Source organism: Vanessa tameamea, chromosome 25 (assembly GCF_037043105.1).
Source record: "Vanessa tameamea isolate UH-Manoa-2023 chromosome 25, ilVanTame1 primary haplotype, whole genome shotgun sequence".
In the NCBI taxonomy this organism is placed as follows: domain Eukaryota; kingdom Metazoa; phylum Arthropoda; class Insecta; order Lepidoptera; family Nymphalidae; genus Vanessa; species Vanessa tameamea.
The window spans coordinates 6,927,891-6,951,466 of record NC_087333.1 but is presented as its reverse complement, the minus strand read 5'-3'; the positions used below and the strand labels follow the sequence as shown (position 1 = coordinate 6,951,466).

General features: G+C 33.4%; 2 protein-coding genes across 3 annotated transcripts; one reads left to right on the top strand and one right to left on the bottom strand.

Annotated features, from left to right (window-relative positions):
* On the bottom strand, window positions 1-15,483 carry LOC113396466 (transient receptor potential channel pyrexia-like). Of its 2 annotated transcripts, none has more exons than XM_026634401.2 (11): window positions 10,729-10,792; window positions 9,574-9,694; window positions 8,536-8,730; window positions 7,952-8,169; window positions 3,963-4,144; window positions 3,411-3,592; window positions 3,100-3,325; window positions 2,857-3,015; window positions 1,428-2,543; window positions 1,085-1,345; window positions 1-909 (listed from the first exon to the last, which is right to left on the bottom strand). In XM_026634401.2, the coding sequence occupies exons 1-11, from the start codon at window positions 10,763-10,765 to the stop codon at window positions 46-48; spliced, it is 3,561 nt and encodes a 1,186-aa protein (XP_026490186.2). In that variant the 5' UTR covers window positions 10,766-10,792; the 3' UTR covers window positions 1-45. The 2 variants fall into 2 exon arrangements, with proteins under 2 accessions (XP_026490186.2, XP_026490188.2); XM_026634403.2 differs by lacking the exon at window positions 10,729-10,792 and adding an exon at window positions 15,386-15,483 and having other exon boundaries at window positions 2-909.
* LOC113396467 (dynein light chain roadblock-type 2-like) lies at window positions 4,934-7,229 on the top strand. The gene is made up of 4 exons (XM_026634404.2): window positions 4,934-5,048; window positions 6,366-6,444; window positions 6,736-6,836; window positions 7,067-7,229. The coding sequence occupies exons 1-4, from the start codon at window positions 5,025-5,027 to the stop codon at window positions 7,172-7,174; spliced, it is 312 nt and encodes a 103-aa protein (XP_026490189.1). The 5' UTR covers window positions 4,934-5,024; the 3' UTR covers window positions 7,175-7,229.
* Window positions 15,484-23,576: the final 8,093 nt, after the last annotated feature.

Sequence of the window (23,576 nt, the reverse complement as noted above, 5' to 3'; positions counted from 1 at the left end):
TTATAAATCTTAGGTCTTAGGTCTAATTCTAATTTTAAAATGTAATTATAAGCTGCCAAGTTTAGTTTCCAATCTTCTTAAGAATTGTTTAATATCTTCCATTTCTAACGACATTTGATCCATTTTTACATTAATCTCTTCTATAGGACATTTCGTTTCTTCTATATAATCAGCAACTTGACCCTTAACTTTAGTAACGCCATCGTCTAGATTATTCAGGCGATCAATTATTTCGTCATATTTAAGTTTTTGTACTCCTCGAACTTCTTTCCTAATAGTTTCTGATTTTTCTTTAATTTCTTTTTTCTTCGTAATGGCTTCATACATTTCGTCGATTTTCATTCTAAATGATTCCATGTTAGTTTCCATTTCCATTTGTTTCTTCTGTTGCTGAGCTTTGTCCATGATAGCATTCCTTATACGAGTTGGTATTGATTTGTGTATTCGCCATCTCGCTTTTCCCGGGCAAAAGGACATAACGCCCATAACTTTTCTTTTATTTCGTATACTTTTACTTAAACGGTTTGGCAGAATCTTACCAACGAATTTGTTATATACTAAGTTATCTAATGTTCCGAGGAATTCAACTTGCTTCGCGAGTCTTCGAATATTACCCAAGATTTCTAAATCATTAATGTCATTGACAGCAACACCTACCATTAAATTCATAAGGACGATTGCAGCCAAAATAAGGAATATTACAAAGATCAGTCTGACTATAATTAAAGATGTAGCTAGTTCTTGGGTGTGTTCTTTATCGAATAAGGCTGAGTAGTCAAATTCTGACGTCATCATGACCATCGTTTTGACTATGGCAGCCCAAGGACCGTCGAATGGTATTTCGGAATGGAATTGTATCATAAAACTTAACGAGAATCCAATAACTAAAAATGCAAAGGTCAAAAGAATCTGGAATGAAATTATGCATTATTATTAATTTTTTGTTACAAGATAATATGCATAATATAAACAGAAACGCAGACTCTCTTATTGATAACCTGGGATATTGTGGGTGAGGACATCGACTAATATATACATATAAGTAAATACCAATAAATTTAGTTAAATATAAATGTGACATTACCTTTATCACATTTGCGGCAACTTTCCCAAACATAAGTACATAGTATCCCCAATTTGGAAATCTCGATAGCAGGAACATAAGTTCTATCCATGATAGCAGCAATGCACAAGTCGCTACATGTCTAGGCCATTCGGCTGTTGTCAATGGGACAAAGATAACAGTCAGCGGAAGAACGGCTGATAAAGATATTGACCAAAATTTTATCCAAGTTTCCAGTTGTAAAAAATATCTTGTACTTTTTATATTCATGTAGAATAATTCCTATAAAAATAAAACGTTTTAAGAATAATTGTAATTCAGAATTATACACTTATGTATATAACATCATAGTACTTAAACCTACCTGTATTATTATTAAACCTATAGTGGTATAAACTATGTATCCCCATATATTTGGATTAAGAAACGGAGGTGGCTTTGTGTTAGTATCCTTGTAAAAGAATACTCCTATGATGAAAATTGTTAGCGAACTCACAAAGAGAGAATATACAGCTATTATGGTATAGAAAAATGGCAATAACGCCTTCCATTTAAGATAGAGAAAACTCTCCACCAAAGGATGTACTAGAAGTCTTCTCTGTCCATGTCTGTTTCCAGTTTTTAAAAGAGCCTCTATAACTTTCATTTGTTCCATTTCACAGATCGTAGGCATCAATATCCTGTAGTCAACAGTTACTTCGCACTTGGAATCTTGAAAATTGTTTGAATTCGCTGAAATATAGGAATCGAAAACGTCTTCCAAAAACGTTGTTGGTTTTGATATATTATTTATAATCATATCAATGGCCGTTCTTCTATATTTTTTAGGTCCATCAGTGTATCCAGATAGATCAGCTCCTTCTTGCAGAAGTAGCGCAACGAGATCTCTACTACCATGGTGACCAGCAGTGTGTAAAGGATACCAGCCCAGACTATTAACTTCATGAAGAGTAGTTCTGTCATTATTTAAAATAATTTTCGCTATTTCTTCATAATTTTTCATCGCTGCTAAATGTAAAGGTGTCGATGACTTATGAGGACTCGATGTTGTTCTTAAACGTATATCTGCGTTTTTGGATATTAAGTAAATTAAGCAATCAGTATTGTTGTTGAATACTGTGAAATGGATTGGACCGAATCCTCTTCTGTCAGGAGAAGTTACAGCATTTATCATTTCTTCTGTTGCATTTTCGTCATATTCGATTAAAAATTTTAATATATCTATGTGTCCGTATTCAGCTGCTATATGTAATACGTTTATATCACCTGGCATAGTTAACTTAATTGATGCTCCATCGTTAAGGATAGCTTCTACGCAATTTAAATGTCCATTTATTATTGCTTTCATTAAGGGTGTCTCGCCTTCCTCGTTTTGATAATCAATAAAATCTTTCTGTTTCGCTAAACTAAGTATTTCGTTAAGCACATCTAAATTTCCAAGCGTTGCGGCTGAATGTATTGGAGTTTCACCATCGTTTGCCTATGTTATTAAAATAAGATTTGAATTTGTAAATATTATACCGTTCTTAAATTAAACATAAAAATATGAATTTAAAGAAATTAAGTTTGATAAAGCTGTTCGTATACAATAATATAAAAAATATGTATATGCTCAATCCAGAACGTAATTTCTTGATGATAAACATCTACTTTTAAATAACTACCTCAAGGAAGTTGAAGCGTATTAATATTTTTTTATTTCACTTTATATTTTGAGCACAAGACTATTTGTGAATTGGTTGAATGTGATTTAAGTCAAGTAAAGAGTTTGGTATTTACAGAAAATATGGTACCTTCATCGTTACATCTGCTCCCGATTCTAAAGCAATGCATACGCCTGGCACCCACGCAGCCCTAACAGCTGCTTGTAAAACAGTATATCCATCCTTATCTTTAACATCTACCATCGCTGTTAAAGGATTAATATCCTTCGTTGCATAATTGGCTAAAATCTAGAACATTGGTAGAATTATTATTACATATTAGTACTGAATTACGTTGATATAGAAATATGGTTTAAATTATTTCTTAAATACCTGCAATGGTTCTTCTAATTCATTCTTAACGCATACATGTAAAGGCGTTTGTCCAGAAGAATTAAGACAAGTTATAGATACGCCAGCATCCAAGAGTTCTTTAATGCAATCGATATTACCTAGCTCAGCAGCAATATGTAAAGGTGTGTCCACATTGAAACCACTACCCTTCATGCTATTAAATTGGCTACCAGCATTTAGGAGCATTTTCACAACCTCTGTAAAACTACAAATATATTAATAGTTTTTATTACAGAAATTGGATATAAATTCAAATATTATAGAAGACAGACAGCCTAAGACATATTTACTTTGAAGGGTTAATATCTTTGTCGTGATAATGTGCTAGACCAGCTACATCTAAAGGACTCTGGCCCTTGACGTCAAGAACATTAGGATCAGCCCCAGCTGCTAACAGCAATCTAGTACAATGTCTGCGGGCGCACGACGCGGCAACATGGAGAGGTGTCCAGCCCGGTTGTAATAATGGTAACTGAAATTAAGGAGTTTAATTTTTATTTCCTTTTCATTCAAGTTTTATAAAAGAGATGTACACAGAATTATTAGTCGTAAAATATTTTAGTATGTAGTGGCTTTATTCAAGCCCATCTACCACCACAACTAGCACCCACTCATCACATGTTCTAGCACCAAACAGCAATACTTATTAACATAAAAGTTCTGTTATGTTTCGGTTTGAAATGTGAGTCAGTGTAACACAAGGGACATGGTATCTCACTATTGAATGATTAACGAATCTTTACCTCTCGGTAATGACCACTTATCAAGAGGTAACGATTCATTTTAACTTGAAAAATGTTGGGGAAATTTTCAATTCCTTATACATATTATTGTTGACTCACAGTCCCTTTGATGTCCATGCAATTGTGATCGATGTTGTCTTTCCAGGCCTTGGGTAGTATGATGTCCACATCGCCTAAGTCACAGCGCATATTGACCATTTCTTTGGTCAGTTTGCTTATCTTCTTAACTTCTTCTTCGGCTTCTGATGACATGTCGTCGTTGTCTACACGTCTTTGCATATCTAAAATGAAAGATTTCTTAACTTTTTAAACTCTTTACGTCAGAGCCAGGGTGAGAAAGATTGAAAACAATTTGTTTAACCATAATTTGTAATCTGTATCTAAGTGCTTTTACTTTACGCTAAAATAATGGGTACATGTTTATAGGTAACCATATTTGTTCCTCGAATTTGATGTCGTCTTGACCGATTTTAGTCACTTCCAACTACTAAACTTCGGGCTGTTACTGAGAATTTTTCAACGGAATAATAGTAACTTTTATAGGTGATACTAAGATTCTGCTGTGTTATATTTAGCCACCAGAACAACCAGGATAAATTGTATGAAATGTACCATATATCAGAGAAATATTAATTGCTTTTTTTCAACTGCTTAATGTTCTATTAACATAGGTTCTTTGATACATAAAAAAATCGATGTAAATAATAACGACCTCCGTGGTCGAGTGGTGTGTACACCGGTTTTCATGGGTACGCCACTCCGAGGTCCCGGGTTCGATTCCCGGCCGAGTCGATGTAGAAAAAGTTCATTAGTTTTCTATATTTAGTCTTGGGTCTGGGTGTATGTGGTACCGTCGTTACTTCTGATTTTCCATAACACAAGTGCTTTAGCTGCTTACATTGGGATCAGAGTAATGTATGTGATGTTGTCCAATACTTATTTATTTAATTATAATAACGTATTTTACTATTTAAGTAAACAGGCAATTCTCTGATTACCATAATTAAAGTACTGGCTATATTAGAGCGATATTAATCATAATTTTATGACTATTTTGACACTTGATTGACGCAGAGGAATACATTTATTTACATAAATTACAGAGAATTTTCATAAAAGTCGAAGCTTTTATAAGACTTTAGAGCTTTCTTACACTAAATCATGGAAATAGCCCAGAATTTTATGGTAAGTATCCCTAAAAGTGTAACGCGTTTCGTGGTTTAAGAGAGTCGTAAATTTTAAATTGTAAAACGTTATTGGCCTTTTAAACTTTTATCCTCCACTTTAATTAAGAAGCTGCACTGCAAAACAACTTAATACTCTCACTCTGTTTACTTCGAAAGATCTGTTCACAGCTTTTCTGTCCGTGACAACTTTTTTTCGTGCCAAATGGTTTGTACCTATAGTTCACTCCAAACGAATAAATTGAATCGAAGATAAACAAACCTTAGTTTTACGTATGCTACGCGATTTACTAATAGCTCAGCTATATTGTGCACCACTAACAGTTCTTCATTGGTATAAATATAATAAAATACTATTATCCAGTTTAATTTTACTTCCGAATTTCCGATGACAATTTCGTCGACGGTCAAAACGCCATTTTTTGTAAACCCATTATGACTATAACAGCTTCTTCAAGCCCTCGACCAATAGTATCGCGTCGATTCGTCGTCAAATGTTGTTTTTTTGGCTATTGTCCTCTTGTGATTCGAATAGACTATAATTATGTCCTTTATAAAAGTCCCAAAGTGTAGTCTTGATAAGTTAATTAATAGACTAACATTATTTTATGTTAATTACGGAAACGTAAATATTTTTAATTTGTTTTATTTAAATCTTGTAAAATAATGTCCTTGAGCTGAGTTAGCCTGGCAAGATTTATCATGTATTTGATTGGTTTTTATAAATCAACTCGTGTTTGGTTATGAAAAACATAGTAATGAAACTTGTAAGGGTCGGATGATGATATACTTCGTGGTAGGGTTTTGTGTAGGGCCTTCTGGGTAGGAACCACCCACTTATCATATATTCTACCGTACAACAGCAATATTTAGTATTGTTGTATTCCGGTTTGAAGGGTGAATGAGCCAGTGTAACTGTAAGCCCAAATGATATAACATCTCAGTTCCCAAGATTGGTGGCGCATTGGAGATAAGAATGATAAATATTTCTTGAAGTATCATTGCCTATGGGTGGGGGTGACCATTTACCATCCAATGGTCCATTTGCTAATCCATCTAACAAAAGAAAAAGAAATTATCAATAAGTTTTTACTAAACTGCACTCGAGAACCCTGGTGGAATAACTCTCACTTTTATCCTTAAAGAGAAGTTCTTTACAAGATAATCGCCACTACCCAGAAGATCTGCTAATGTCCAGCAGTAGGTTCCCCTACAGGTTCCTTATTTTTACATATTATTTGTGACAGATTAAATCTAAAAAATATGATAAATGTAAAATACACGAGAATATAACCTATTTGTGTTTTGATTACCAAAGGGACCGCTGGCGACGAACACAATGACGAGAATTAACGAAAATGGCAATGTCGTCGGCTCTATCATAGTTAACTGTGAAGGTTAGAACGTTTAAACTTTGCACCATCTAAAAGGAATAAAGATCGTATTTAGCAGTTTTGCTTTCTGTACGTCGTATCTACTTTAAATATTTTCTATCGACTTTTTGTCTATTTTTATAAATAACAAATATTGTAATACTCTGTAATAATTTTATGAAAGGGAAGAAATTTCTGACGCATGTGTGACACCAGTTCAGGAGTCGGGGTACTTTTTGTAATACGTACGTAATGGATAACAATAAAGTATGATTATTGTTATTATTTAATTGAACTTAACGTCGTCTGATGTAGGTTTTCCGGAAACAACAACATTGGACAGTTTGACAGCGGCCACGTACTCAACGCATATGAGGAATTTGTCACATCACGCATCCAATGCTTTGAAGGAAATCGTAAGAATTCATTTAGTTAATAAATTATTTAATTTAACAATGACTCCCAATCGTACTGCTGGATAAGTTACTATTAGCCACTATACTTTTGGCCCATTTATACGTCTGCCTACTCATATACATAGGTATATTAACTATGAATTGTACCAATATATCACTTTTGATATTTGTTTCGTTAATAGGATTAGACAAATTAAAATGTTGCCATCAATTGTCGGTGTTGTTTGCAGGATGTAACGGATGAATTAATGGTCCTGCGATTGGTGTCAAGGAAATCGGAGGCTGTGGTGGCACCCGATCACGAATTTCATTTGATCGTCGTCATGAGACGCGGTTGAAAAAATTACATCGAGGACACATGACGACATTCATACCCATTCCAAAAATTTTACCTTTCTTAAAAATCATTACAATATTAACTTTTGTATTATAATTTGTATGTGTGCGTAACGCAATGCAATGTATTCGCTTTAAAGTATAACTAAAGTAAACTTGTACAACTAACCGCCTTGTCAACTTGTTAGGATGCTGGCGAGCATCAGGATATTTGTGTATGTATATTTGTTTGTGTTTGTCTGTCTGACTTATTTGTAGATGTACATTTTAAGCAACGTAATCGCATACAATTCATGAACGCATACACTAAGACGGACCAAAAATCTTGATAGAGCGCCTTATTGTTTCAAGAGTTTATGGATATCATGACAAATTTTAAAATGTGGCATATTAAGATTTTACATTGACATTTTTCGTATCATTTCTTAGATTCAATTTACAATAAATACTTTGTGGTCATGTTTTATTTTATGAATTTTAATTCTGATCAAAAATTTAAATATTTTTATTGATTTTTAATTTAGATATTAAGGAATCGAGTAGCATCTAATATATTCAGAAAAAAAGGTCCTTTCGTTTTAATAAGACTTCAAAATAAGTTGTGTTTTGAACATTCATTCGGATTTGAAATATTACGTCTTTAAGTTGGTTCATAAAAGCACTTTCGAATCTCCATGTTACAGTGTTAAATTAAATATATGTAGGTTTATTAAGCAATTATCTGATTCTTGCCTAAAGTATGAACCCTGACACAATTGTTCTTAAAATTATCGACATACCTTCAGGGAAATCCAATAGTACCGCCATCTGTCTCGCGTTTCCAGCGTAAGCGGCCAAGTGTAGTGGTGTTCGACCAAGTCGATCGTATCTGTGCTTCTCTGCACCATACTTGACGAGAAGTTCCAAGGCATCGCCTCCTTCTAGGGCTGCTACGTGGCAAGCCGATACGAGGTCGAGACGACATGTTGCGTTTGCGTTCGCGCCGCCTCTCAGCAACCTGAATTATATATATTTATCATATACTAATTAGGTGAGTGTATACATAGTTAAGTGAGCAAATGTTGTACCTGGTGGTAAGTACTCATCACCATATACATTGACATTCTAATTGGACCTTTACTCGGTAGAAGTACATTGTGCAAGTCCATCTGGGGAGTCTTTTGTTACAGACACAAGAGACGTATTTGTTCCCAAGGTTGGGGGCGCAATACCGATGTTAGGAATGGTTAAAATTTCAAAAACCCCAATGTCTATGGGTACTGGTGAATACTTACAATCAAGCGGCCCATTTATCCGTCCGTCGAACCTAACTTTACTCAGTATTGGTGTCTGGTGGTAGAATATCCAATTGTATTTCTTTTACCTTTCAATTTCTTCCACATTATGAGCCTCGATCGCTTCTAGTAATTCAGTGTTGAGTCGCCTTAGCCTCCTGTCACTTCGTCTCCATTTCTTGGGCCACTCAGCTGTATCTGGAGCTGGCGTGTCGTCCGGTGTCGATATTACCGATGGCGGTTCCAACTTCAGCTTTTTTAAAGCATGATGACGGGAGGGTGATCTGGAAGTATGTTTTGTTTTTGTTAAATAACTTCTTTAAAAATGAAGAAAGTAAAGTAATATCCCGTAAGAGAGATTTAGAGCTTATTCCGATACGCTGACCCAATGCTGGTTGGTGGATACACATGTGGTGGTATTTAGTTGAAATAGACATAAGCTGGTTCCAAACGACGTTTACCTTCAAAGGCGAGCACGAGATTAATTATAAACACAAATTGTGCACATTAAAATTCAGTGATGCTGAGTTTGAACTCGCAATCCTCGGTTCGGATGCACGCGTTCTGACCACTTGAACATCACGGCTCGTACTAATATATATATCTATAATAACTTCATAAGAATTAGAAAAGGTATGTTAAAAAGTGTTCTAACCACTATACGTAGACATAGCCCCTGTCAGCAGACATAATTTAATAATTCTCACAAATAACAATATAAAAAAATTTACAGGTGTCTAGGGACCCGGTTGAACCGAAGTTACTTTAGTTATATATTATTTATTAAATAACATACACACTAAAAATAAATTAGCAGAGAATACTTGTTATTACAAAAATGTGGATTAAAATAAGCAAATAATATCATATAAAATATAAAGAGAAAGGTAGGGGGAGGGTAAGCTTGGAGGGGCAAAACGCTTTTATTACGTTTCAGTAAAAGGACTTCGTTCCAATAAACCAACATGTACACTAAAGAAAATGTATGTGCAATCAATAACGGTAAGTGAAATTTTATTTTATTTTGTCGTTCCACGTTTTAGAGAAGTTTCACTTCAAAAATAGGAATAAAAACTTCGAAAACACATATAAATATTATTTTAAACCTTATTACTGTCGATACTCACGAAGTCCCATTGCCTTTTACGTGGGGTTTCTGCGGTCTGAGCGGTCGCAATCTGCCGCTTACGTTTGGGGACAGCAGCGGCGTCGAGGTCTCATCTTCTTCTGGTGTACCCTTCTCTACATCTGAAAGGAAACAATCCACCCGTCTGTTGGCAAGTGTCTAGTACCACCCATAAATATTAGCGACGTAAGAAATATTAATCATTCCTTACATCACCAATGCGCCAGCAGCCTTGGAAATAAGATGTAATGTCTCTTGTGCCGGTAATTGCACTGGCTCACTCATCCTTCAAACCGGAACACAACAGTACAAAGTATTGCTGCTTGTCGTTAGAATATATGAGGAGTGGGTGGTACCTATCCAGACGGTCACGCACAAAACCCTAGCACCAAGTAAATATATAACCATAATATATAAACTTGGTGTTATCAATTCAGCTATTACGATAAAATGTTTCATTATTTAAAAAGTAGTTCGTTAATATCTCACAATTTTTTAGGACATACTGTATACATAACTTTCTACCAGTGACAAAAAAAATATAGAATTGGTCTATTAGATCTGGATTAGCCCCTACATACAAACAAACAAATGTTACCGCTTCAATATTAGATTAGTAGTCACATGTCCTCCACAGTGGCGTAGCCATTGTAGGGCCAGGTGGTGCAGTGCACCAGGACCCCGGAGCTAAGGGCGCCCTCTAATCTAAGCTTTGTAAAGAGCGGGTCAACCAAATCGCCAGCTCCTGAAGCTGGAACACCTCGACGCTTCTCACAAGATTTTTTTTACCTATCTATAATTTTGAAGAGCAATATAAGTTAAAGAGGGGGTGGAAAGAGGGGTGATGGCCGATTATTTTAGTATGCACGGGGCCCTTGCCCACCTAACTACGCCACTGGTCTTGACCGATATCTACCCTGGCCATTAAGGCACGTTATCTAACTCCAGGGCTTGATGTAGTTAACTGTCTATACCCTCACTCTCATATACGGATGCGATGCGAAATCCGACACTATCGAAAAAACATCAATCACAGGAACTACCGCCTTACGTGCTATACGAGGCACGGTGATCACAAACTTCTCTATACTTATAATACAATAACTTAAAAATACACTAAACCTCATTTGTTAATTTTATACATGATAATCATTACCTTTCAAACATAAACTTGGGAATCCTTTCTTCCACATAATTGAACTTCACGAAACATACAACGTACATATCTTTATATATATTAAAAGTTTTTTTTTTTTAAACTAAAATGTTATCGTGAATCACAATTATAAAGCACCTTTGATAGTATTCATAACTGCTTTTAAAAATGTTTCAAAGTGATTTTCAAATATGTTTTTTTTTATTGTTATGGAATATAACCTGTTTACAGTTATCGCGTGACTAAATCGGATATAAATATTTGCTCTAGCCAAGGTCGCGATAGAGATGCGCGGGAGCATACAACACGAAATCATTGTATTAGTCACTTATAAATACATAAATGATCCTTAGATCATCAATAGATTTAAGGTTCATTTTTTTTTTAACTAACGAACCCGAATATTTTTTCTAAAGTAAATAGAATAAATATTGAAATTCCATTAAAAAATTAGAAAACAATACGTACTTTATAGTTTATTGTATAAAGAAAAAAAATATACAAAACATGGATACGGCCTGATAAAAGTACGGTACAATTTTGGCGCGATAAGTCGCGATCTCTTCCAGGCAACCAACGGTGTAGATAACTCATAGGATATGAAATAGCCAGGCGCTGTAATAATTAGTATATAGCTTACAAAAGTCTATTATTCAGTTTCTTGTCGGTTCTCACTAGAATCTACATTTCGAGTTCTACACGACACAAAGAACGCCTGAATGTTAAACGATTGCGTGATCAATTCTGGACAAGTGACAAAAGTGTTTTATCCGATGCAGAATCTGATCCCAGGACTTGTGGCCTCGTAATCTAATTGGATATCACTAATGTACTCAGGATCTATACGATGTTTATACATTGATTTTTCTATCTCACATATCGACATCATTTTAACGAACAAACGGAGTTACAATGAGACCGATATAAATGTATGATCAAGATTTATAGCAATAATAAATATTCAATACTATGTCAATAATTCGCTGATGACGTCACTTGAAAAATTCCGAGACGGTTTTGTTTTTGATTCATTTCGTTATCTGTGGAGAATGCAGTATCGAGTTTAGAATTTGTCCTTACAGAATATCTTTACTGTAAATTGAGGGGGTGGCCATTCGAACTTATATCGAACGATACGTACTTAATTCAATTCTCCATAAAAATAATCCTCAGTGCAATCGTAACTGATGGACAATTCTACTAATTTGAAACGGTTACGATACGTTGCTAATTATATTTCGATCCAACTTCGACCGAAACGCAAATGGACTATTTTTTTATGGTTGGCGGACGAGCATATGGGCCACCTCATGGTAAGTGGTCACCACCACTATAAGTAATATTAAACATTCGATACACTACTAAATTGTTAAAATTTAACAAAGAATTAATTTTAGTGAGAGCGAAAATGGTACGAAAGTACTAAAAGATCTTTTGAATAAACGCAACGTTAAGAGACCCAATCGGCTGTTAGTTGAATTCCCTGTGCCTCTTAAATAACGACGAAACTTATAACACAAATCGATCTAATAAATAATGTATTCACAGTGTCATTTTTTAAACAACAATGAACTCAGGTTTTTGTTTTGTCCGTTTTATACAATTTCGTTAAGGAATGGAAGTGAGTTGTGTGAAGTTATGGCTTTTAGTGATAGATATTTTAACTGCGATAATGGCTGCACACTTAAAACCTTATCACCTTAGATAAAAGTAACTTAGCAATGTTTATAATTCATCTCGTGCTCGGAGGTGAAGGAAAACATCGTGAGGAAATCTGCATGTGTCTAATTTCAACGAAATTCTGCCACATGTGTATTCCACCAACCCGCATTGGAGCAGCGTGGTCGAATATGCTCCATACCTTCTCCTCAATGGGAGAGGAGGCCTTAGCCCAGCAGTGGGAAATTTACAGGCTGATTATGTTATGATTATGTAACTTAGCAATTATCAAAATTAAAATTAAATGGTTATTTTAAGTAAACATTTAGAAAAAATACTTTAGAATATACATTTTATAGATTTAATCAATTAATGTGATCTTTAACTTAAGTATGGAATAAAGATTCTACAAATTTGAATGTAGATTCCATCGGAAACAGCGAGTAATTCAATTTATACCATTTTATTGGTAATCATTAGATAAAATAAATTGTTTATTTGATTTTTGTTTTTACATCACAGCTTGTATGCTTTAAGTAAGAAGTTTAACGTAAAACTTAATTGTTAATATCCCAGTGCTGGGCAAAAGTATCGTATCCCTTTAAGGAGAAGGTCTGGAGCTAACTCCACCACGGTTACTACCACTACTGTGGATGAATTTCTTAGAAATTATTACACATGTAGGTTTTCTCGCCATTTTGACCGCTGAGCACGAGATCTTTACTAATATTATGAAGGGGTACATTTTTTTTGTATGTAGGGCTGATTTCTAGAACTAAGGTTGCAATTATAAAAACAAATCCACTTGTAGAAAGCGCCGTTATTCCTGAGTGCTATATTTCCCCCCGGGCGATGTCGGGATGGGTCGCTTAAGTTTTTATTTAAAATGACTTATTTTTTTTCTTCGTTCGTCAATCACGTAATTACTACTGCACTTATCGGTATGAGATAATTGTTTTACAACGCGGAATTGTCCGTAGCTGGTTACATATTTTTTGATAAATATATACATTTTTTTTTTATTGAATGGACATAAAAAGTGACGGTGTTGGTGTTATGGAACAATTGGTAGATTATTATATAAAAAAGCATTTGGAATTTAAGTGGTGCTTGAATGGATTTGAATCCGCAATCATCGGTTAAGATGCACATGGTCTAACCCTTGAGATATCTCGGCACTGGCATCTTTATAATGTGTTCTATGAAAACCAGTTAATGAGTGTGTAATAGGTATTATGTATTATATTATTTATAATCATGATTCATATTACCTCGTATGTTACAGAAATCAATTCGATACCTAGAACTTGAACGAGATATATATTGTAAGACTTAATTAGAATGTAATTAATTATCATTTATTAGCAGCCTGTAAATTTCCCACTGCTGGGCTAAATGCCTCCTCTCCCTTCGAGGAGAAGTTTTGGAGCATATTCCACCAAGCTGCTCCAATGCCGGTTGTCGGAATACACATGTGGCAGAATTTCGTTGAAATTAGACACATGCAGGTTTCCTCACGATGCTTTTCTTCACCGCCGAGTACGAGATAAATTATAAACACAAATTAAGCGCATGAAAATTCAGTGGTGCCTGCCTGGGTTTGAACCCGAAATCATCGGTTAAGATGCACGCGTTCTAACCACCTACCCTACCTACTTGATATTAAATATTAAACGAATTATTATTACCTGTATATTATAGACGAGTATCTGTCATTTTGTGTATTATCTTTTTAAATCTGGCAACATGACATTGACAGATCTCACTCACTCTTAATGGCGGGAAAATTGTTTCTCGAATTTTTTTTTGCGCATCGATTAAAAGATGATTTGAATTTATTATAAAATTATTAAAAAAAAAAACTTAAGAAACATCATTTTATTTCTGAGTTAAGACCGAGTTGTTACAATATTAAGAGTTAGTTCATAAAAGATAATGTCCTTACTGACTGTCTGTCAAATGTCAACGCACAACCTAAACTCTATCTGTCTCTTATAATTATTGTTTAGTTAAATGAAAATTTCTCTCTTTCAGTGATTATTAGTTTAAAATTTCAAACAAGAATTACATTATTTACTAATCACCCCTAAACATATTGACAATATACAATTAACTTAATACTTACAAGCCCGTCGAATACCACTCAACAGCAATAAATAATTAGTATTGTTGTGTTGCGGTTTGAAGGAGTCAGTGTAACTACAGGCCCAAGCTACATAACATAGTTAATAAGGTTGATGGTGCATTGGCGATGTAAGGAATGGTTAATATTTCTTACAGTGCCATTGTCTATGAGCGATGACCACATACCATCAGGCGGCCCGTTTGCTCGTCTGCCAACCTATACCATAAAAAAAAATATACGCCATCCTGTCTGTCATGCATGTTAAATATGTAGATATATTGTTAATGTAACAAATAACAAAATACATATTTGTACCATCTTAGGAGTCGATATGATTACAAATGCGATCGCTGTTACGATAATTCAATCGGCATACACATATCAGTTAAGGGGGGGAGTGTCGATAGAGATGTCCCGATACATATTACAAGATAGGCCGTTTTGTTTACACCGATTCAATAACCATTAATTTGCGTAGCACAGAATCATAATTAAATACATAATAGAATATACACTGAAATGTAAAATAAAAATTTGATTTTATCTAAAGTGGAAAAACTTTTAATAATTACGCATTGCACTGGTATTATAATCTAGGGAATCTGACACCGTTATTTATCGTGTGATTATAATACATCCCATATTCGAAGATGACGGAAAACATCGCGAGGATGCATGTCCCGCTATGAATTCGGCCACATGTGTTCCCGCCAACCTGCATTGGCAGCGTGGCTAGCTATGGGACACTTTAAGTTACTGCATATTACCATAAATAATAAATCTTCGTGTTAAGTTTAACACTTTCGTTAGTGAATAATTATAACGTCTAAGAAATGTAACACGTCTAAATAACACTAAAAAATATAGACATACCTCTCGACGTAGACATAATGTGTTACCACATGAATTACATTAATAATAACACTACACTAAACATTCACGTACGCGTTATGTTTAAATCGACTGTTTAATCGAGTGACAAGTATCAGAGTGACGGCGTTTCTTATCAATTTCCTTCAACGAAATCTATTTTGTGTCTTAGATTAGAAATGTTTAGAATTGGCAAATTATTCTATTATCTTTAATATTGTCCTTAGATTGTTACATTGATTTTCAAATGTCTTCAGAGCAAAAACTAAGGCTCTCACCTTAGTTATTTAAAGTGATTAAATTATTTGTGACGCTCTTCGCTCTAATGGTGTATTTATAAACATTAGAATGAGACAACGATGTTTTTGACATTTTGGTTTTAAAGTTATACAATATATAATTAAGTCAGGTTTGAGGTCAATTTTAATTTATGTGATTTGTAAAGAAATCTTAGTTCTAATTGCAAATGTCGATATACTAATATTTTAACCATATTTACCATGATATCTGTTTGAAAGTCTTTGAAAGTTATGATAAAACTAGATGTTTGTGCCGACTTCGTTCGGGTGTGATTGATACAAAGTTACACCTCCCTTACCCACTTGAAGTTGAAATTGTCATTCCTTTCTTAGTGAGCGTCTATGCCGTGATAGAAGTAACAGTGCTAAAGTTCAAGGCAATCGGATTTGTAGTATCGGATATCTCGCGATGAGTCTGTCAGCGGTATTTCGTTTATAATAATCTGTAGTTTAAGATTCACGTTTGCACAAAATCCATAATACTTCATTCGATAAATCTCATATCATAAAAATATCTTCAGATGAATTCAATTATTTTCACGTAAATTATATAAAAATTATGTATGAATATTTAACCATTATCATTTAAATGCATCTATAAATAAGTAATGACGGTCAACTGTGTTTGAGTATGTTAATGTAAGTACTGATTTAGTCATTACACAATAATAATTGTATATATCATGTATACAACCAGTTGTCTCTGGCGGCTGCGCTCGCGTTTAAGGGCTTGGTCGTCAAGTCTTAGACATAAAATAGTTAATATTTAATATACTTTACTGTACGCCACAAACGTAAAATACAGAAATTTTAGGACAAAATATATATAAATAAATAAATATATAATTTATGTGTTCTACAACGGGCGGACTTATGGCTAATTAGCCATCTCTTCCAGACAAGCCAAAGTCCATGTCTTTGCTTGGAGTTTGGACTGGCTTCATACCACATGAAATTCGGTTCAGAGATTCGACCGCGAAAGAGCAACATACAGACAGATAGACATACAGAGTTATTACATCTTTACTAATATTAGTATTGATGTAAGATAATAAGCCTCTTCATGTCTATTATATTAATAAAATTACCACGTGACTCTCATCTTTGCTTTCGATAATAATATTAAATTATGGACCACGATTTGACTACAAAAAAAAAACTAATTAATAAACAAAATGAAGTGCGTGTAACGTGTCATACAGGCGACAGTAGGTCGTTTTGGCGTCAGAAAACTTCACTTCAACGTAAACTTTAAACGTCGTGCTCGACATAAATATACCTTAAAATTTAATTCGAAAGCTTAAAAGTGAAATACTTCTCACGTAACAGTATATATTACTTTATATATCTTATCTAGAAACATTGAAAATAAACTGACATTAAAAATATTTTTATGTAAGTAATAATTACAGTGTTAATTATTATAATTAATGATAAAATTAATTCGGCTATTAATGAAACGAGTTTATTGCCGTGTCTGTTTTATTTAGGTCTATGGTCACTACTTATCTTTGATAAGGATGACTTACTCCAGTATTTAGGTAAGGTAGAAATAATTACAATTGACGCATATTGCTTTCGTATATAAGGTAGGTTATGTGTTTTTATTTCCACTTATATACACCTTGTCGCCTGTGAACTTGCGCGAACTTCAAACCGGAACCCAACAATATAAGTATTGCGGCTAATATGTAGAATATGGAATGAGGTAGTGATACCTATCCAGACCGGCATATAGAAGATGTAGGTAGTTTGGAAAAAATGTATTTTTGTAAGTAGCCGTTGAAGTTGAAAACAGTAATCTATTACAAAAAAATAGCAATGATTTGAAAAAAAAAGAACATTTCCATGTTTATTTTTAGAATGTATTCGGAACAGCTCGACCGATTGCCTCCAAAATCTAATCAGTTCTACACAACACACACACGGCCAGACGTCAAACAGTAAATGGCTTCCTTGGACTTTAAAACGTGGAGATCGATGAGTACTCGATTTTTGAAAAAGAGTTAATACGAATAACTATCCAATTTTAATACTCTTTGAGTTAGATAGATTATTAAAAAAATATATTATAGAGTATATCGATGGGTCCTATGTATAACGGCCAATATGAAAATTGATAACTTTTCAGTAGACGCTCTCAAAGTTTCAATTGGTTATAATTTTTACATGCTTCAACTTATGTTATTAAAATTTTGCACAGTTATTATGACACCTAATGTTAATTTTTTTAGCTAGTTTTATTTATTTATGTATTATTAGTTTTTTAGTTAACGTAGATATGACTATATACGTGACTTTTTTGTATAGTAATATACAGATAAAATAATAATAAAAAGGCCAATCAGTCATTTTGGTCGATTTACTCGCCAAAAACTAATTTTAAAAGAACGCGTATTTTAAATTTTTTAAGGTATACATATTTATAAAAAAAAGGTTTAAAATAAATAGATAACTTAAATTGATAATAATTATATAATAACTTTATGATATATTACACATTGACACTTATACGTTATTTTATTTAGTGTTATAAAATTATTAACCCTCAGTTAGGTCACAAAAATAAAAAAAATAAATAAAAAATATTAACATCTTTTTTTTTTTAATCAATACTAAATGTAAAAACCTTTTCAAAATCACGTTGGAAATCAACAAACTTATAAAAATAAAAATATATTTAACATAATTAAAGGTTCTTAGTACACGGCCTAAGAGGAAAAAATAATAAAGTCAAAATTAATAAAATCCTTAAATGCAGAAATTAAACATTTAAAAAACAAAACAAAATCACTCGTTGTCATCATTATCAGTAGTAATAATCATTGAATTATATCTTGAAGCTTTCTCAATTGTGGCATGTATGGAATCACCCTCATTCTGTGTATGTCCTTTTTCAAGGAAAGTGTGTTTAATATCAATACTAAGCTGTTTAGCTGCATAGAGGTACATAAAAAACATTATCCTATTTCTATTTTGGCCAGTACAATTATTTGACCAAAGTCTAAAGTCATCACAGCCCTCTTTAGTCTTAAGTTTAATAATATCGTAAATACAGCTAGCTATTTCCTTTGAACCCTTCATGGCTATTTGTTCATTCCACAAATAACAGGTACCAACCAAGTGCCCAATATCAAAAACAGATAAATTATGAACTTTCAATCGCTTACAATAATAAAATAAGCTAATTTCACCACTAGGAGCTAGCAACACTTTCTGTAAATCAAATGTAGCACAAAATATTTTAGGATTATTTTGTGCGTTATGTTTATCGTTCTGTTTTAAAGATCTAGACAATTTTTTGTTCTTGATGTGATTTTCAAAGTTTTCTTGTATTTCCGGCGGCCGGGGTTTGTGAAATGACAGATTGATATTTTTATTGACCACATCTCTATACTGCCTTAAAGACTCGCATTTGCTACCATACTTAGTTGAATCAAACCACTCTTTATATAAATTAAACATTCGCGTAAAACTTAATGATCCGTCTAAATAAAGTTTTACAAGTTACTTTCTTTACGAAAATAGTGTGAATCAACCGGTTCGAATGAGTTCACGTGATCATAAATACTTTTGATCGTATCTGGGTCTGTAGATGTTTTATGGTGACTATGCCTACCTGTATTGTCTACTAAAGCAAAGCTACCGGTGTCACTTGATTTAGATATTGCGGTTCTTATCATCTTGGGTCCACAGCTAAGAGTATTTAAAAACATTTGTTTGCAAACAATTAACTTAGAATTTTGATGGTTTTGAATATAAGGTAAATGATAAATGTATGTAAATGATCTCCGAGATTCACTGTCTGTAATTGTTCTTTTTTTATTTATTTTAACAACATAGTTACTAATAAAATCGTACTGTTTTGAATGGTCACCGATTTCCCAAAACTTATTAAAAATTTCAATTCTTGTGTCGTCATCTAGCTTTTGAAAACATTTCAATTTACACGTGTTTTGACATGGTTCTCCCAGTTTTTTCCTAATCTTATCTTACCATTTCGACTATAGTAAGACTTTCCTGTATTTTTCAGTCTTTTTCTCTTTGAATCTATACATTCATGACAAAATGTTTCCCGTAATCTTCCGCTGTCTCTTTTTTTTGTAAATCTTTTTTTTCTGGAACTTAATGGAACAGGAACCTCTCCGGATGAGTATTGTGAAATCGGAGAGGACACATTGTCATCCGTTAGTAAAGATAGAACTGATGGAATTGGTTCTTCATTACCAAAAGGGTTTATACTGCCATTGGGTGACGGCATAGGAGTATGTTCGCTACGGATATCGCTCATTTGTCATTTGAATTAGGTCTTGACTGTCACACCCATGAGAAGTGTGACTAATTTCATCCAACGGGTTAGTAGTTGTTATAGGTCTATTTAAGGACACATTATCTACAGTGGGTTCATTTGGCTCATGGTTATTTAGGTGTGACATATCAGTATAATGTTGTTTATCCAGGGATTGAGTTAGTTGAACAGGTGCTATGGAAACATTTTGTGGCAGTGTGTTGTTTTGATGGCTTTGATTTAACTCTTTATCGTCATTAAAGATATCTTGCAACAAATTTAGATTTCTATAATCGTTTAATATCTCATCAGCTTCAAATGGTAATGGAGAAGCTGAAAAAGAATGTGTTTGTACACTATGTAGTAATGTGGATAGTACTAAATAAACAGTAAGCTACTTAAATCTCTTTCGGTGTGCAAGAATGGTAAATAAAACAACTCAAGTTAACTAATTTGAACTAGAAACTGAAAGAATAAAAAATAAAAATATATGGCCAATGTGTCTATTTTCAAATTAAAACAAGTATAAGGGCCAAAGTAGCACATTGGCCCTTCTACCCAGAATACGGGATTTTTTTAAATTATATGTACAATAATTAACTATTGATTAGGTAAAAATCAATATTATTAATACATGATCATACTATAAAACAATGAAATACTTACAAAGATCAGTGTGTTTATTTTCGTCGTTTTTATAACCTAGTTGCTCACTCGATTCACTATTATTTACATTACCAATCGCTAAATTTACTAAATTCCGACTTCTACTATACTTAGATTAATGTTTGGACGTCATGTTACACTAAATGATATCTTATAACACACATAATATTCACTAAAAAAATTGATAAATTATTATTACAGCACGACATCGTTCCGTGTTCGGATTTCCCCGCGTATAAGTCTCGAATTACCGTTTTGCCTTTATACGTTTAAAATTATGTCACATAAGCTCTTTTACAGTAGAAAAAAATAGTATTTGCACCTATAAATGTGTATTTTATTTTAATGAAACTTGTTAAATAGACTAAAAGGAAGCATTTGACACAAAAAAGTGAAAATACTAAAATTGTTGCATTGGCCCATGTACGTAGGACCCATCGATATATCAACACGCTACAACGCATGATGATTTAGAAATATGTATATTGCAATGAAAAACATATAACTTTATAATTCTTGGCTTTATGTAAAAGGTTTTTCGTGTAAGTACGCTTGTACAAAGTTGTTTCGTCATGAAAAATGTGAAACGTCAAAGCGTATTTCATTCTGTTGCACAATAATATTTTATGTTGGATCAACTAAAAGCCATTATCAAAAAACAAAATAAAAAATGGATATGTTAGGAATAAACTGCTGAATTTGACGTAGTACTATTACAGGAATGTGGCAAATTTCACAGGACACTAATTATTGTAAAAAACAAAATTGTAAATCTGTTTATTTGAAAAGAGCAACTATGCGAGTTTCTTGCCGTTTCTTCTCGCTGGAGGGTGCTTTCCGAAACGGTGGTAGTATTTTAATATCCACGATTCAAAAACGCTTCATTGTGAAGTTTACTTGAATAAAATTTATTTGATTTGAAATAGAACAGAACAGCAATAGTACTTATGAGAAAGATTCTGAGTACCCTCAGATGTCTTTCGTCTAATAGACGCGCCACTTCCGTGCCTTGAAAAGCACTTAAAGCTGTAATTGGTCACCAAATCTTTCCAATTGTGTCGGTTTTGTCGTCCCATCGGATTATGTGCACCTGTGTTTTGCACATAATCCTATGTACTATGATATGTCCCACGCAGCTTGTCTCCTAAGCGTTTGGCCGTCATGAACGAAAACTAGAAAGATAGGTACCACCCAGTCATCAGATATTCGACCTAATTATTAAAACTATACATTTTTATTTTTATTTATAATATAAAATTATATTATATTTTACTTTATGCTCAGTGTTGCTCGTTTAGTTAGTCTACAATACAAGTGTCAAGTAGTGAGCGTGTTGTCTTAGAGAAAGTTGAAAGAGGCCGCGCCTGGCAAACGTGCCGCAGGTCAGAGATTTTATTTGTTGATAAGACAAACATAGCTTTCCAAAACTTCACGTCTTGTGTAAACCCACCTATTTGTCATCGAGTTTAATTTAAAAATACATAAATGACCTCATTTATGTATTTTTAAGCACGGGACGCATTGCGAGTGTGAATTATCGAAAATGATACGGTTATTGATATTATTTATAATAAGGTAAATAAAAGCTATAAATAAGCAAACTATTATTAAAATTGCGATACTCTTGTTAATAAAAAATAATGTTCTTTCATTTATAATAAGATTTTTTCATCTACAATTTTATAGAACTGACGATCTCCATTAAATTTAGCATATTTTCTTTGTTTAATAAATTACCTGGGCCTGTTTATTGATTATTTTTTGTTTTAATGTAATTATTTATTTAAATTAGCCGAGATGGCCTAGTGGTTAGAACGCGTGCATCTTAACCGATGATAGCGGGTTCAAACCTCACCATCACCGGTCACCGTTGAGTTTGCATGTGACTGATTTCAATGAAACTTTGTCACAAGTGTATCCATCAACCCGCATTGGAGCCGCGTGATGGAATAAAGTCAGAGGATGTCTTAGCCCAGCAGTGGGAGATTTACGGGCTTTACATTACTCTACTTTACTATTTATTTAAATGTTCGAACTGAAACTGTATTTTTTTCTGTTATAGTATTTGTTGCCAGCAACATGTTGTACCTGCAAAAGTAAATCACAGTGTACGATAATTTAAATTGTATATATTAATAAGTGTTCAATGTTACCTCGATAAATAATTACTACAGTTATTCACATAACACTTTCTAACATTTTCCGTTCGAGTTCGTGGTGATTTTCTTTCGTTGAAATTATATCGCATCGAGTTGTAACAATAGTAATTCGTATCTAACATATATACAAAAATAGTTTAGCTTGTCTCGTTTAATCTAAGTCCACTCAAACTTCGCGTGGTTCGAGTTATTATTTCAGCTTTATTTGATTTTTATCAAGGATTTGCTGTCATGTCTGCGGTTTTCTTCGCATGAATGAAGTTACATACGATCCCAGAGAGATATTTAGAAATAAACATGGTATAGTTTTCATTATTTTCCTACTAGGTATTTATTGTATATTCTACCGCCAAACAGCATTTGGTATTGCTGTGGTCCAGTGGGTTGAGTGAGTCAGTGTAACTACAGGCAGAAGGAACATACCATCTTAGATCTCAGCTGTGCATTGATGATTCAAAGTAATTATAAATATTTCTCACACCGACAATGTTTTGTTAGTGGTGCCTATTTACCATCAGGTGGCTTTTCTGTGTCAGTCTACCTATATAAAAAAATGTTGGCTTATTAAAATAGAGCCTTCTCATAATATATATGTACATATATGTATCTAAATTTATTTTCGAGAGACGATTAAACTTATGTTAACAATAAACAATCTTATATGTATAAACAGGCAATCTCATATGTAAATAAAACTAATATACAGAAACAGTTCAGTAGTTAAGTTACAATTAATATATTTTGTAATTTAGCCTAATTAAAGATATTGCTCGTGTTTGTTC

What these genes read in the sequence shown, in the direction of transcription:
- LOC113396467 (XM_026634404.2), top strand. Translation starts at nt 5,025, where the DNA reads ATGGAAATAGCCCAGAATTTTATG. An exon ending in AAATAGCCCAGAATTTTATG is followed by an intron (nt 5,049 to 6,365) that starts GTAAGTATCCCT and finishes TGATTACCAAAG; the next exon opens with GGACCGCTGGCGACGAACAC. An exon ending in TATCATAGTTAACTGTGAAG is followed by an intron (nt 6,445 to 6,735) that starts GTTAGAACGTTT and finishes CGTCTGATGTAG; the next exon opens with GTTTTCCGGAAACAACAACA.
- LOC113396466 (XM_026634401.2), bottom strand. Translation starts at nt 10,765, where the DNA reads ATGTGGAAGAAAGGATTCCCAAGTTTATGTTTGAAAG. An exon ending in GTAAAAGGCAATGGGACTTC is followed by an intron (nt 8,731 to 9,573) that starts GTGAGTATCGAC and finishes ACATACTTCCAG; the next exon opens with ATCACCCTCCCGTCATCATG. An exon ending in TTGCCGCAAATGTGATAAAG is followed by an intron (nt 910 to 1,084) that starts GTAATGTCACAT and finishes ATTTCATTCCAG; the next exon opens with ATTCTTTTGACCTTTGCATT.